The sequence below is a fragment of the Pleurodeles waltl genome, chromosome 2_2, assembly GCF_031143425.1.
Source record: "Pleurodeles waltl isolate 20211129_DDA chromosome 2_2, aPleWal1.hap1.20221129, whole genome shotgun sequence".
In the NCBI taxonomy this organism is placed as follows: Eukaryota; Metazoa; Chordata; class Amphibia; order Caudata; family Salamandridae; genus Pleurodeles; species Pleurodeles waltl.
This window is the reverse complement of record NC_090439.1, coordinates 1,192,753,707-1,192,766,562: the sequence shown is the minus strand read 5'-3', so window position 1 is coordinate 1,192,766,562 and position 12,856 is coordinate 1,192,753,707. Positions and strand designations below refer to the sequence as shown.

The 12,856-nt window shown below is 50.2% G+C and overlaps 1 protein-coding gene across 1 annotated transcript in view; it reads left to right on the top strand.

Annotated features, from left to right (window-relative positions):
• Positions 1–7,504, top strand: part of LOC138275227 (verrucotoxin subunit beta-like) — a 426,431-nt gene extending 418,927 nt beyond the window's left edge. The window contains exon 4 of the mRNA XM_069219075.1: positions 5,341–7,504. Within this exon, the coding sequence (XP_069075176.1) occupies positions 5,341–6,029 (689 nt within the window). The 3' untranslated portion in view covers positions 6,030–7,504. The remainder of the gene's footprint in view (positions 1–5,340) is intronic.
• The last annotated feature ends 5,352 nt before the right edge of the window (positions 7,505–12,856 follow it).

Sequence of the window (12,856 nt, the reverse complement as noted above, 5' to 3'; positions counted from 1 at the left end):
TGTCCTGAAAAGCCCTTGTTACTCTAAAAAATTCTATGTCCAAACTGATGCATCTGAATTAGGAGTAGTGGCAGTCCTATCACAACTTAATTCTGAGGGCCAGGATCAACCTGTTGCTTTTATTAGTAGGAGGTTGACCCCTAGAGAAAAGCGTTGGTCTGCCATTGAGAGGGAGGCCTTTGCTGTGGTCTGGGCACTGAAGAAGTTGAGGCCATACCTGTTTGACACTCACTTCATTGTTCAGACAGACCACAAACCTCTACTTTGGCTAATAAAATGAAAGGTGAAAATCCTAAATTGTTGAGGTGGTCCATATACCTACAGGGAATGAACTATACAGTGGAACATAGACCTGGGAGTAGCCACTCCAATGCAGATGGACTCTCCAGATATTTCCACTTAGACAATGAAGACTCATCAGGTCATGGCTAGTCTTATTGTCCTTCGTTTGGGGGGGGGGGTTGTGTAGGAAAGTACCATCTTGCCTGGCATGTTACCCCCATTTTTCACTGTATATATGTTGTTTTAGTTGTATGTGTCACTGGGACCCTGGTAACCCAGGGCCCCAGTGCTCATAAGTGTGCCTGAATGTGTTACCTGTGTAGTGACTAACTGTCTCACTGAGGCTCTGCTAATCAGAACCTCAGTGGTTATGCTCTCTCATTTCTTTCCAAATTGTCACTAACAGGCTAGTGACCATTTTTACCAATTTACATTGGCTTACTGGAACACCCTTATAATTCCCTAGTATATGGTACTAAGGTACCCAGGGTATTGGGGTTCCAGGAGATCCCTATGGGCTGCAGCATTTCTTTTGCCACCCATAGGGAGCTCTGACAATTCTTACACAGGCCTGCCACTGCAGCCTGAGTGAAATAACGTCCACGTTATTTCACAGCCATTTTACACTGCACTTAAGTAACTTATAAGTCACCTATATGTCTAACCTTTACCTGGTAAAGGTTAGGTGCAAAGTTACTTAGTGTGAGGGCACCCTGGCACTAGCCAAGGTACCCCCACATTGTTCAGAGCCAATTCCCTGAACTTTGTGAGTGCGGGGACACCATTACACGCGTGCACTACATATAGGTCACTACCTATATGTAGCTTCACAATGGTAACTCCGAATATGGCCATGTAACATGTCTATGATCATGGAATTGCCCCCTCTATGCCATCCTGGCATAGTTGGCATAATCCCATGATCCCAGTGGTCTGTAGCACAGACCCTGGTACTGCCAAACTGCCCTTCCTGGGGTTTCACTGCAGCTGCTGCTGCTGCCAACCCCTCAGACAGGCATCTGCCCTCCTGGGGTCCAGCCAGGCCTGGCCCAGGATGGCAGAACAAAGGACTTCCTCTGAGAGAGGGTGTTACACCCTCTCCCTTTGGAAAATGGTGTGAAGGCAGGGGAGGAGTAGCCTCCCCCAGCCTCTGGAAATGCTTTGTTGGGCACAGATGTGCCCAATTCTGCATAAGCCAGTCTACACCGGTTCAGGGGACCCCTTAGCCCTGCTCTGGCGCGAAACTGGACAAAGGAAAGGGGAGTGACCACTCCCCTGACCTGCACCTCCCCTGGGAGGTGTCCAGAGCTCCTCCAGTGTGCTCCAGACCTCTGCCTTCTTGGAAACAGAGGTGCTGCTGGCACACTGGACTGCTCTGAGTGGCCAGTGCCACCAGGTGACGTCAGAGACTCCTTGTGATAGGCTCCTTCAGGTGTTGCTAGCCTATCCTCTCTCCTAGGTAGCCAAACCCTCTTTTCTGGCTATTTAGGGTCTCTGTCTCTGGGGAAACTTTAGATAACGAATGCAAGAGCTCATCCGAGTTCCTCTGCATCTCTCTCTTCACCTTCTGCCAAGGAATCGACTGCTGACCGCGCTGGAAGCCTGCAAACCTGCAACATAGTAGCAAAGACGACTACTGCAACTCTGTAACGCTGATCCTGCCGCCTTCTCGACTGTTTTCCTGCTTGTGCATGCTGTGGGGGTAGTCTGCCTCCTCTCTGCACCAGAAGCTCCGAAGAAATCTCCTGTGGGTCGACGGAATCTTCCCCCTGCAACCGCAGGCACCAAAAAGCTGCATTACCGGTCCCTTGGGTCTCCTCTCAGCACGACGAGCGAGGTCCCTCGAATCCAGCGACTCTGTCCAAGTGACCCCCACAGTCCAGTGACTCTTCAGTCCAAGTTTGGTGGAGGTAAGTCCTTGCCTCACCTCGCTGGGCTGCATTGCTGGGAACTGCGACTTTTGCAGCTACTCCGGCCCCTGTGCACTTCCGGCGGAAATCCTTTTTGCACAGCCAAGCCTGGGTCCACGGCTCTCTAACCTGCATTGCACGACTTTCCAAGTTGGTCTCCGGCGACGTGGGACTCCTTTGTGCGACTTCGGGTGAGCACCGTTTCACGCATCCTTGTAGTGCCTGTTTCTGGCACTTCTCCGGGTGCTACCTGCTGCTGAGAGGGCTCTTTGTCTTGCTCGACGTCCCCTCTCTCTCCTGGTCCAACTTGCGACCTCCTGGTCCCTCCAGGGCCACAGCAGCGTCCAAAAACGCTAACCGCACGATTTGCAGCTAGCAAGGCTTGTTGGCGTTCTTTCGGCGACTCTCCACGGCGAGGGGGATCCGTCCACCAAAGGGGAAGTCTCTAGCCCTTTTCGTTCCTGCAGAAACCTCAGCTTCTTCTGTCCAGTAGAAGCTTCTTTGCACCCGCAGCTGGCATTTCCTGGGCATTTGCCCATCTCCGACTTGCTTGTGACTTTTGGACTTGGTCTCCTTGTCCCACAGGTACCCTAGATTGGAAATCCACAGTTGTTGCATTGTTGGTTTGTGTCTTTCCTGCATTATTCCTCTAACACGACTTCTTTGTCCTTAGGGGAACTTTAGTGCACTTTGCACTCACTTTTCAGGGTCTTGGGGAGGGTTATTTTTCTAACTCTCACTATTTTCTAATAGTCCCAGCGACCCTCTACAAGGTCACATAGGTTTGGGGTCCATTCGTGGTTCGCATTCCACTTTTGGAGTATATGGTTTGTGTTGCCCCTATCCCTATGTTTCCCCATTGCATCCTATTGTAACTATACATTGTTTGCACTGTTTTCTAAGACTATACTGCATATTTTTGCTATTGTGTATATATATCTTGTGTATATTTCCTATCCTCTCACTGAGGGTACACTCTAAGATACTTTGGCATATTGTCATAAAAATAAAGTACCTTTATTTTTAGTATAACTGTGTATTGTGTTTTCTTATGATATTGTGCATATGACACTAAGTGGTACTGTAGTAGCTTCACACGTCTCCTAGTTCAGCCTAAGCTGCTCTGCTAAGCTACCATTATCTATCAGCCTAAGCTGCTAGACTCCCTATACACTAATAAGGGATAACTGGGCCTGGTGCAAGGTGCAAGTACCCCTTGGTACTCACTACAAGCCAGTCCAGCCTCCTACAACGACTACCAGCAACATTGTAGTGCCTCATCCTGATGGCTTTCTCGACTGTTTTCTGGTGGTGCATGCTCTGGGCGCTGTCTGCCTTCACCCTGCACTGGAAGCCAAGAAGAAATCTCCCATGGGTCGATGGAATCTTCCCACTGGTAACGCAGGCACCAAAAGACTGCATCACCGGTCCTCTGGGTCCCCTCTCATCCTGACGAGCCTGGTCCCTGGAACACAGGAGCTATATCCAAGTGACCCCCACAGTCCAGTGATCCTTCAGTCCAGGTTTGGTGGAGGTAAGTCCTTGCCTCCCCACGCTAGACTGCAAACCTTTGTACTGCATGATTTGCAGCTGCTCCGGCTTCTGTGCACTTCTCCAAGTATTCCTTTACGCACAGCCTAGCCTGGGTCTCCAGCACTCCGTCCTGCAGTGCTCAACCCTCTGAGTTGGACTCTGACGTTGTGGGACCCTTCTTTGTGACTCTGAGGTCATCTCCAGTTCACAAATCTCCTAAGTGCCTGATCTGGTACTTCTGTGGATGCTACCTGCTTCTGCGGGGGCTCTCTGAGTTGCTGAGCGCCCCCTCTGTCTCCTCCTCCAAGAGGCGACATCCTGGTCCTTCCTGGTCCCCAGCAACACCCAAAATCCTTAACCGCGACTCTTGCAGCTAGCAAGGCTTGTTTGTGGTATTTCTGCCTTGAAACACTTCTGCAACATCCAGCACACGGTGGGACATCTTCAACCCCCATCTTTTTGTTGTTGCAGAATCTTCAGCTTCTTACACCCAAAGGCAGCACTTTTGCACCTTCATCCGGGGTTTTCTGGGCTCCTGCCCCCCCTGGACACTTTCGTGACTCTTGGACTTGGTCCCCTTGCTTTACAGGTCCTCAGGTTCAGGAATCCATCTTCAGTGTTTTGCTGGTGCTTGTGGTTCTTGCAGAATCCCCTATCACAACTATTGTGTCTTTCTGGGGTAGTAGGGTAACTTTACTCCTACTTTCTAGGGTCTTGCGGTTGGGTATCTTGGACACCCTTACTGTTTTCTTACAGTTCCAGCGACCCTCTACAACCTCCCATAGGTCTGGGGTCCATTCGTGATTCGCATTCCACTTTTGGGGTATATGGTTTGTGTTGACCCTAGACCTATGTCTACCTAATGCATCGTATTGTGATTCTACATTGTTTGCACTACTTTTCTTACTGTTACTTACCTGTTTTGGGTTTGTGTACATATAATTTGTGTATATTATTTACCTCCTAAGTGAGGGTATCCTCTGAGATACTTTTGACATATTGTCACTAAAATAAAGTACCTTTATTTTTAGTAACTCAGAGTATTGTGTTTTCTTATGATATTGTGCACATGATATAAGTGGTATAGTAGGAGTTTTGCATGTCTCCTATTTCAGCCTAAGCTGCTAGAAACACCTCTATTCTACTAATAAGGGATAACTGGAAAAAGGTGTAAGTACCACAATTTACCCACTATAAGCCAGGCCAGCCTCCTATACTGCTCACTCTGACCTGTGTGTGACCTGCGCACTCTAACCTGCGTGTGACCTGCGCACTCTGACCTGTGTGTAAGCTGCGCACTCTGACCTGTGTGTGAGTTGTGCTCTCTGAGCTGTGCACTCTGACCTGTGTGTGACCTGTGCACTCTGACCTGTATGTGACCTGTGCACTCTGACCTGCGCACTCTAACCTGTGTGACCTGCACACTCTGACCTGTGTGTGACTTGTGCACTCTGAGCTGTGCACTCTGACCTGTGTGTGACCTGTGCACTCTGACCTGCGCACTCTAACCTGTGTGACCTGCACACTCTAACCTGTGTCTGAACTGAAAACTCTAACCTGCGTGTGAGCTGTGCCCTCTGATCTGTGTGTGACCTGTGCTCTCTTCTCTTCACAGTGAATCCGGAGCTGAGGCTGGTCCTGGTCGGGAGGACGGGAGCGGGGAAAAGTGCCACTGGAAACACCATCCTGGGGCGCAGAGAGTTTGTCTCCAAACCGTCTAGTAATTCAGTGACGGGTGAATGCAAGAAAAGCTCCTGTGCAAGGAACAGCCAGAAGATCATGGTCCTGGACACCTTCCGACTGCTGGACCCCGGGGTTCCAGAGTCAGTGGTTGCTCAGGAGGTCGCTCAGTGTGCGGTGATGTCGGCCCCCGGCCCCCATGCCTTCGTGCTGGTGATTGAGGTCGGCCGCTTCAGCCCAGAAGAGGCGCAAGGCATCCGAAGCATCCAGGCTCTGTTCGGGAAAGAGGCCCTGAGGTACTCGCTGGTGCTTTTCACACGGATGAAAGAGCTGGAATGTGAGGGAATGGCCTTGGAAGAGTTCATCCGAGCCTCAGACCCCAGGCTTGGAGAGCTGATCCGGGTCTGCGGGGGCCGCTACCTGGGCTTCGATAACCGGGCTCCGGAACCCGAGCGGGAGCAGCAGGTGGGGTCTCTGATCTCCATGGTCCAGGGGATGGTGAACGACAACGGGGGCTCCCACCACACCAATACGATGTTTGAGAGCGCAGAGAAGGAGCTCCGGAGACGGGAGCAGGAGATCATAAAGCAGATAACGCTGCAGCACAAAGGGGGCTCCCGCTAGGCCACGGAGATGTGTGAGACTGCAGAGGAGGGGATCAGGGATAAGAGGCGCTGATCGCCATGGTCCAGAGGATGCTGGTGGACAACGCGGGCTCCCACTACACCCCTGAGATGCTTCATAGGACGGTCGGGGGAATCAGGGATAAGAGGCGCTGATCGCCATGGTCCAGAGGATGCTGGTGGACAACGGGGGGTCCCAGTGCACCATCAGAAGACAAGGCCACGTGCTCTTAACAAACTGTTTACTGATCACTGATTGTTTCCGTGTCCATGTGCATGTTTGGGGAATGGGTTTCTGGGGGTGCACGATAATCGTGGGTGCATTGATACACAGGAAGTCCATCCTTGGTGCTCAATAATATGAATAAAACATGCTCTGTGTTCGCCTCCTCCCGACTCTTGTCCATTGCCTACATACCCCATAGTGCATGCCCCGCAGCTCCCAGCACACGAACAGTACATGCACATGCTAACTACATGGTTCACGTGAGTGTCGCCCACACCAAGCCACAGGGAGGTGAGCGCTTTAGGGCCTCAGGTACTGACCTTCAAAGCTTGGGCCCTGATGGTGGCTTCAGCCCAAGAGACTTGTCATTCTGAGAATTTCTAATCCCATCTCACTCTGCATCAAGGGGTGAATATCCATTTTGTAAATATCTGGGACCCTCCGTACATCGGGGTCTACGGTACTCCCCCAGTAACACAGAAATGTAGGAGGCTGGACTGCCTTGTAGTGAGACACACGTCATGTTCAATGGGGCACCTCGTGTTTCAGATGTTACCCTTGCAGTAACAGTGCTATTTCTAAATGCTCCTTGAAGCTACGTCGGCGCTATATGAAATATCAAACTAGAAAAGAGAACGTTTCAGAGCAGCTCAGACGTGTGCAAGACAGCCAGTGACATGAATGCACAAGAAAAAGAAACCCAGTGGTAAAATGCCATTTCAACCCCATCAAAGTACAATCCTGAAGTATACGATGTAGGTTTGACTCCCTGCGGGTGTGTTAGGGAGAGGGGGGTGTTACTGAATGGACAATTATCAGAATAAAAAGCCTGTGTCTTCTGGTCCAGTGAACTGATGCTGTAAGTAATGATGCAAGGACTTGTGCCCTCCACCCTCTGCAGCCTCATCCGAGGGAGGAACCAGCCCTGTATGCGCCAGCCTCGGTGGTTTCACCTCTGACTGGATACCACCCTCCACCCTCTGCACCATCATCCGAGGGAGGAACCAGCCCTGTCCGCGCCACCTTGGGCGGTTTCACCTCTGACTCGAGCCCGCCCTCCACCCTCTGCGGCCTCATCCCAGGGAGGAACCAGCCCTGTCAGCGCCACCCTGGGTGGTTTCACCTCTGACTGGAGCCCGCCCTCCACCGTCTGCAGCCTCGTTCCAGGGAGGAACCAGCCCTGTCCGCGCCACCCTGGGTGGTTTCACCTCTGACTGGAGCCAGCCCTTCACCCTCTGCAGCTTCTGAAATATCACTTAAATACATAATAATTTATGTAATTAAAGGGTGCGCCTTATTGGTGCTTACAATAAATGTTCTCTCCAATTATTTTCTTATCTGTGCTGCAACGATATGCATGCAGACGCACTTTTTCGATGTCTCCTTATGTGTGGGTTGATGTGCGCCACTGAGTAAGCAAACACCTGAGCCAAGGATTACCCCCGAGGGATGCTGAGAATGTGTGGAACTGGTGCAGGACGTTTGAGTCTGCTGTGGTCCAGCCATGATCCTTACAACATCTGCCCTTAAAAGTACATCACTGCTGATTTTAACAGGGCTCCTGAGGTATAATTTGCAATACTGATTTCTAAAATGAATACATGTTTTCCCTTAATACTAATGATTGCCGAACTGACCTCCTGCTGCATTATTTCATAACATGGGAAGGCTGCATCATGTTTCAGTAACGAGAACCCTAAACATGCTGTCCCTTGTGCCTTAAATCCTAAAGTACTTACCAGTGAGACAAACACACACAAACATAACACACTACACTGCTTGCAAGAACTCCTGTCCCTGCTTTCTCAGGCCACGCAAGGTCAACAAAGCATAAACCCTTTTTTGCTGCAGACACAGGAAGTAGGTAAATGGAAGTGCTTTAGTTCTATGCAGGGCCACTGGAATTATATGGCAGGAAAAGGCAAAATTATGCAGCACGGTTGACCAATTTATGTGGCAAGAAAAGTCCAGTTATGAATTTACAATGCCAATATCTCTAACTCAAGGAAATGCAAGACCTATTGGATTGCACATGCTTGTTTTTCTCTTCTGGTGGTGGGCATTGGGCTCGTTTTGTCGAGAAGAGTTGCGTTGGGTGATTTTTGGGAGACTTGGGCTGCAAAATGTTATTTGCACTGCTACGGCTGCACAGTATTTTCAATTTGAAAATAAGGGGCTGTACTTTTTGTGACGCTCCTGTGGCATTAAGCACAGTCCCGTATTTACAAGGGGTCGTTAAGCCACTTTTGTGGCTTAATGCCACCCAGTACATACGGCCCCTTCCCACGCAGCCCTGTGCGTGGAAAGGGAGTGCAATGGGTGTTGCTGTGGGCATGCTACAGCAACACCCATTGCATTTTGATGCTGCCTCAGGTTTATGAAATCACGTAAACCTGAGGCAGCGCCAAAATCTAACGCCACCCCCAGCGGTAGTGTTATCAGGGAGCAACGAGGAGGAATACTTTTATTCCTCCTAGATGTTTGATTTTCTATGTGTGCTACATTCTGCCGTACGCATAGAAAAAGCAAACACCAGAGATTATTGTTTATGTGCGGGAAGGTGTCCCTTTCTGCACATAAACAATCATTTTAAAATAGAGCTTTGGCACTTCTGTGTGTACTGCATTGTGCAGCACGCACTGAAGTGCCAAAACGCCATTAGTGATTGTTTATGTGCGGGAAGGGACACCTCCCCACACATAAACAATTAACCCTGTCAATGCAGACATCCTTGCACGATGGTGCAAGGATGCCTGCTTTGGCGCTTGCAGCTAAATTTAGCATCAGTGCAGGAGGAATCGCAAGGGTGCGCCGTATTCCCTTAAATATGGAGCATCCCTGCATTTCTAAAGTGAAGCACCGCAACACTGCCAATTTCGGTGCAGCACTGCGCTGCGCCACTTTTCTTTAAATCTGGCCTTAGGTGCGGTGACCTGGAGAGAGAGCGCGAAACAGGAGAACCTTCCTATGCTGTCTCAATCATCACAAGGATTGCCAGCGACCTCTCAAGCACACCTCTCAAGCTTAGATTGTTTGCGTTTTAAGCTGTAAATGGGATCCGCACCCGGGTAGCCTTCACTGAGGCACACTGCACTGAAACTACAGCTTTTTAGCACATCTACCTGAGGAGAGTCATTCAAAATGACCTGCGTATTTACAAACAACCACAGTTTTCCAGCTCAGAAACCTTTATCTTAGCTGTGTCACACACCAGCCCCAGTAACATACTACTGCAGCAATTGGCACAGCTCTCCTGCACCACTTGTGTGCAGCTCCATATTTCTCGGCCCTTCTGGCGATTCTCCACCCTCAAACCCATCCTTAACTCCTGCACAGAACATTGCCCCAACCCTGCATCCCTCCACAGACCCTTTCACGCCTTATCTACATCATCAAAGCAACTTAACCCATGTATATATCATCAGCCCGTCACAGCACAACCTGCAACTCCATAGAAGATATTCTACAGCATCCCACAGATACCCAACCCTCCCCAGTATCTTCATAAACTACAGCTTTCTACATAACCCATCCTAAGGCCCTTTTACCCATTATTTACATCATCAAAGCAACTTCATCAGCAGCTCTTCACAACCCAATATGCAACTCCAGAGCAGACAATTTACATTATAACACAGCGACCCAACTCTTCCCGGTGTCTTCATAAACAATAGCTCTCTCCATAACTGAAGGAGGCTGGACTGGCTTGTAGTGAGTACCAAGGGGTACTTGCACCTTGCACCAGGCCCAGGTATCCCTTATTAGTGTATAGGGTGTCTAGCAGCTTAGGCTGATAGATAATGGTAGCTTAGCAGAGCAGCTTAGGCTGAACTAGGAGACGTGTGAAGCTACTACAGTACCACTTAGTGTCATATGCACAATATCATAAGAAAACACAATACACAGTTATACTAAAAATAAAGGTACTTTATTTTTATGACAATATGCCAAAGTATCTTAGAGTGTACCCTCAGTGAGAGGATAGGAAATATACACAAGATATATATACACAATAGCAAAAATATGCAGTATAGTCTTAGAAAACAGTGCAAACAATGAATAGTTACAATAGGATGCAATGGGGAAACATAGGGATAGGGGCAACACAAACCATATACTCCAAAAGTGGAATGCGAACCACGAATGGACCCCAAACCTATGTGACCTTGTAGAGGGTCGCTGGGACTATTAGAAAATAGTGAGAGTTAGAAAAATAACCCTCCCCAAGACCCTGAAAAGTTAGTGCAAAGTGCACCAAATTTCCCCTAAGGACAAAATAGTCGTGTTAGAGGAATAATGCAGGAAAGACACAAACCAGCAATGCAACAACTGTGGATTTCCAATCTAGGGTACCTGTGGAACAAGGGGACCAAGTCCAAAAGTCACAAGCAAGTCGGAGATGGGCAGATGCCCAGGAAATGCCAGCTGCGGGTGCAAAGAAGCTTCGACTGGACAGAAGAAGCTGAGGTTTCTGCAGGAACGAAAAGGGCTAGAGACTTCCCCTTTGGTGGACGGATCCCACTTGCTTTGGAGAGTCGTGCAAAAGTGTTTTCCCGCCGGAAGGACGCCAACAAGCCTTGCTACACGCAAATTGTGCGTTTGGCGTTTTTGGACGCTGCTGGGGCCCAGGAGGGACCAGGAGGTCGCAAATTGGACCTGCAGAGAGAGGGGACGTCGAGCAAGACAAAGAGCCCTCACTGAAGCAGGTAGCACCCGGAGAAGTGCCAGAAACAGGCACTACGAGGATGCGTGAAACGGTGCTCGCCGAAGTTGCACAAAGGAGTCCCACGTCGCCGGAGACCAACTTAGAAAGTCGTGCAATGCAGGTTAGAGTGCCGTGGACCCAGGCTTGGATGTGCACGAAGAATTTCCGCCGGAAGTGCACTGGGGCCGGGGTAGCTGCAAAGTCGCGGTTCCCAGCAATGCAGCCCAGCGAGGTGAGGCAAGGACTTACCTCCACCAAACTTGGGCTGAAGAGTCACTGGACTGTGCGGGTCACTTGGACAGCGTCGCTGGATTCGAGGGACCTCGCTCGTCGTGCTGAGAGGAGACCCAAGGGACCGGTAATGCAGCTTTTTGGTGCCTGCGGTTGCAGGGGGAAGATTCCGTCGACCCACGGGAGATTTCTTCGGAGCTTCTGGTGCAGAGAGGAGGCAGGCTACCCCCACAGCATGCACAAGCAGGAAAACAGTCGAGAAGGCGGCAGGATCAGCGTTACAGAGTTGCAGTAGTCGTCTTTGCTACTATGTTGCAGGTTTGCAGGCTTCCAGCGCGGTCAGCGGTCGTTTCCTTATCAGAAGGTGAAGAGAGAGATGCAGAGGAACTCGGCTGAGCTCATGCATTCGTTATCTAAAGTTTCCCCAGAGACAGAGACCCTAAATAGCCAGAAAAGAGGGTTTGGCTACCTAGGAGAGAGGAAAGGCTACTAACACCTGAAGGAGCCTATCAGCAGGAGTCTCTGACGTCACCTGGTGGCACTGGCCACTCAGAGCAGTCCAGTGTGCCAGCAGCACCTCTGTTTCCAAGATGGCAGAGGTCTGGAGCACACTGGAGGAGCTCTGGACACCTCCCAGGGGAGGTGCAGGTCAGGGGAGTGGTCACTCCCCTTTCCTTTGTCCAGTTTCGCGCCAGAGCAGGGGCTAAGGGGTCCCTGAACCGGTGTAGACTGGCTTATGCAGAATTGGGCACATCTGTGCCCAACAAAGCATTTCCAGAGGCTGGGGGAGGCTACTCCTCCCCTGCCTTCACACCATTTTCCAAAGGGAGAGGGTGTCACACCCTCTCTCAGAGGAAGTTCTTTGTTCTGCCATCCTGGGCCAGGCCTGGCTGGACCCCAGGAGGGCAGCTGCCTGTCTGAGGGGTTGGCAGCAGCAGCAGCTGCAGTGAAACCCCAGGAAGGGCAGTCTGGCAGTACCAGGGTCTGTGCTACAGCCCACTGGGATCATGGAATTGTACCAACAATGCCAGGATGGCATAGAGGGGGCAATTCCATGATCATAGACATGTTACATGGCCATATTCGGAGTTACCATGGTGAAGCTACATATAGGTAGTGACCTATATGTAGTGCACGCGTGTAATGGTGTCCCCGCACTCACAAAGTTCAGTGAATTGGCTCTGAACAATGTGGGGGCACCTTGGCTAGTGCCAGGGTGCCCTCACACTAAGTAACTTTGCACCTAATCTTTACCAGGTAAAGGTTAGACATATAGGTGACTTAGAAGTTACTTAAGTGCAGTGTAAAATGGCTGTGAAATAACGTGGACGTTATTTCACTCAGGCTGCAGTGGCAGGCCTGTGTAAGAATTGTCAGAGCTCCCTATGGGTGGCAAAAGAAATGCTGCAGCCCATAGGGATCTCCTGGAACCCCAATACCCTGGGTACCTCAGTACCATATACTAGGGAATTATAAGGGTGTTCCAGTAAGCCAATGTAAATTGGTAAAAATGGTCACTAGCCTGTTAGTGACAATTTGAAAGTAATGAGAGAGCATAACCACTGAGGTTCTGGTTAGCAGATTACGAGCCGGCATCCTCGTGGGAAGGGAGTTTTTCCCTGGGCTGGCGGGCGGTCTTTTGGAGACCGCCCGCCAGCCCAGGGAA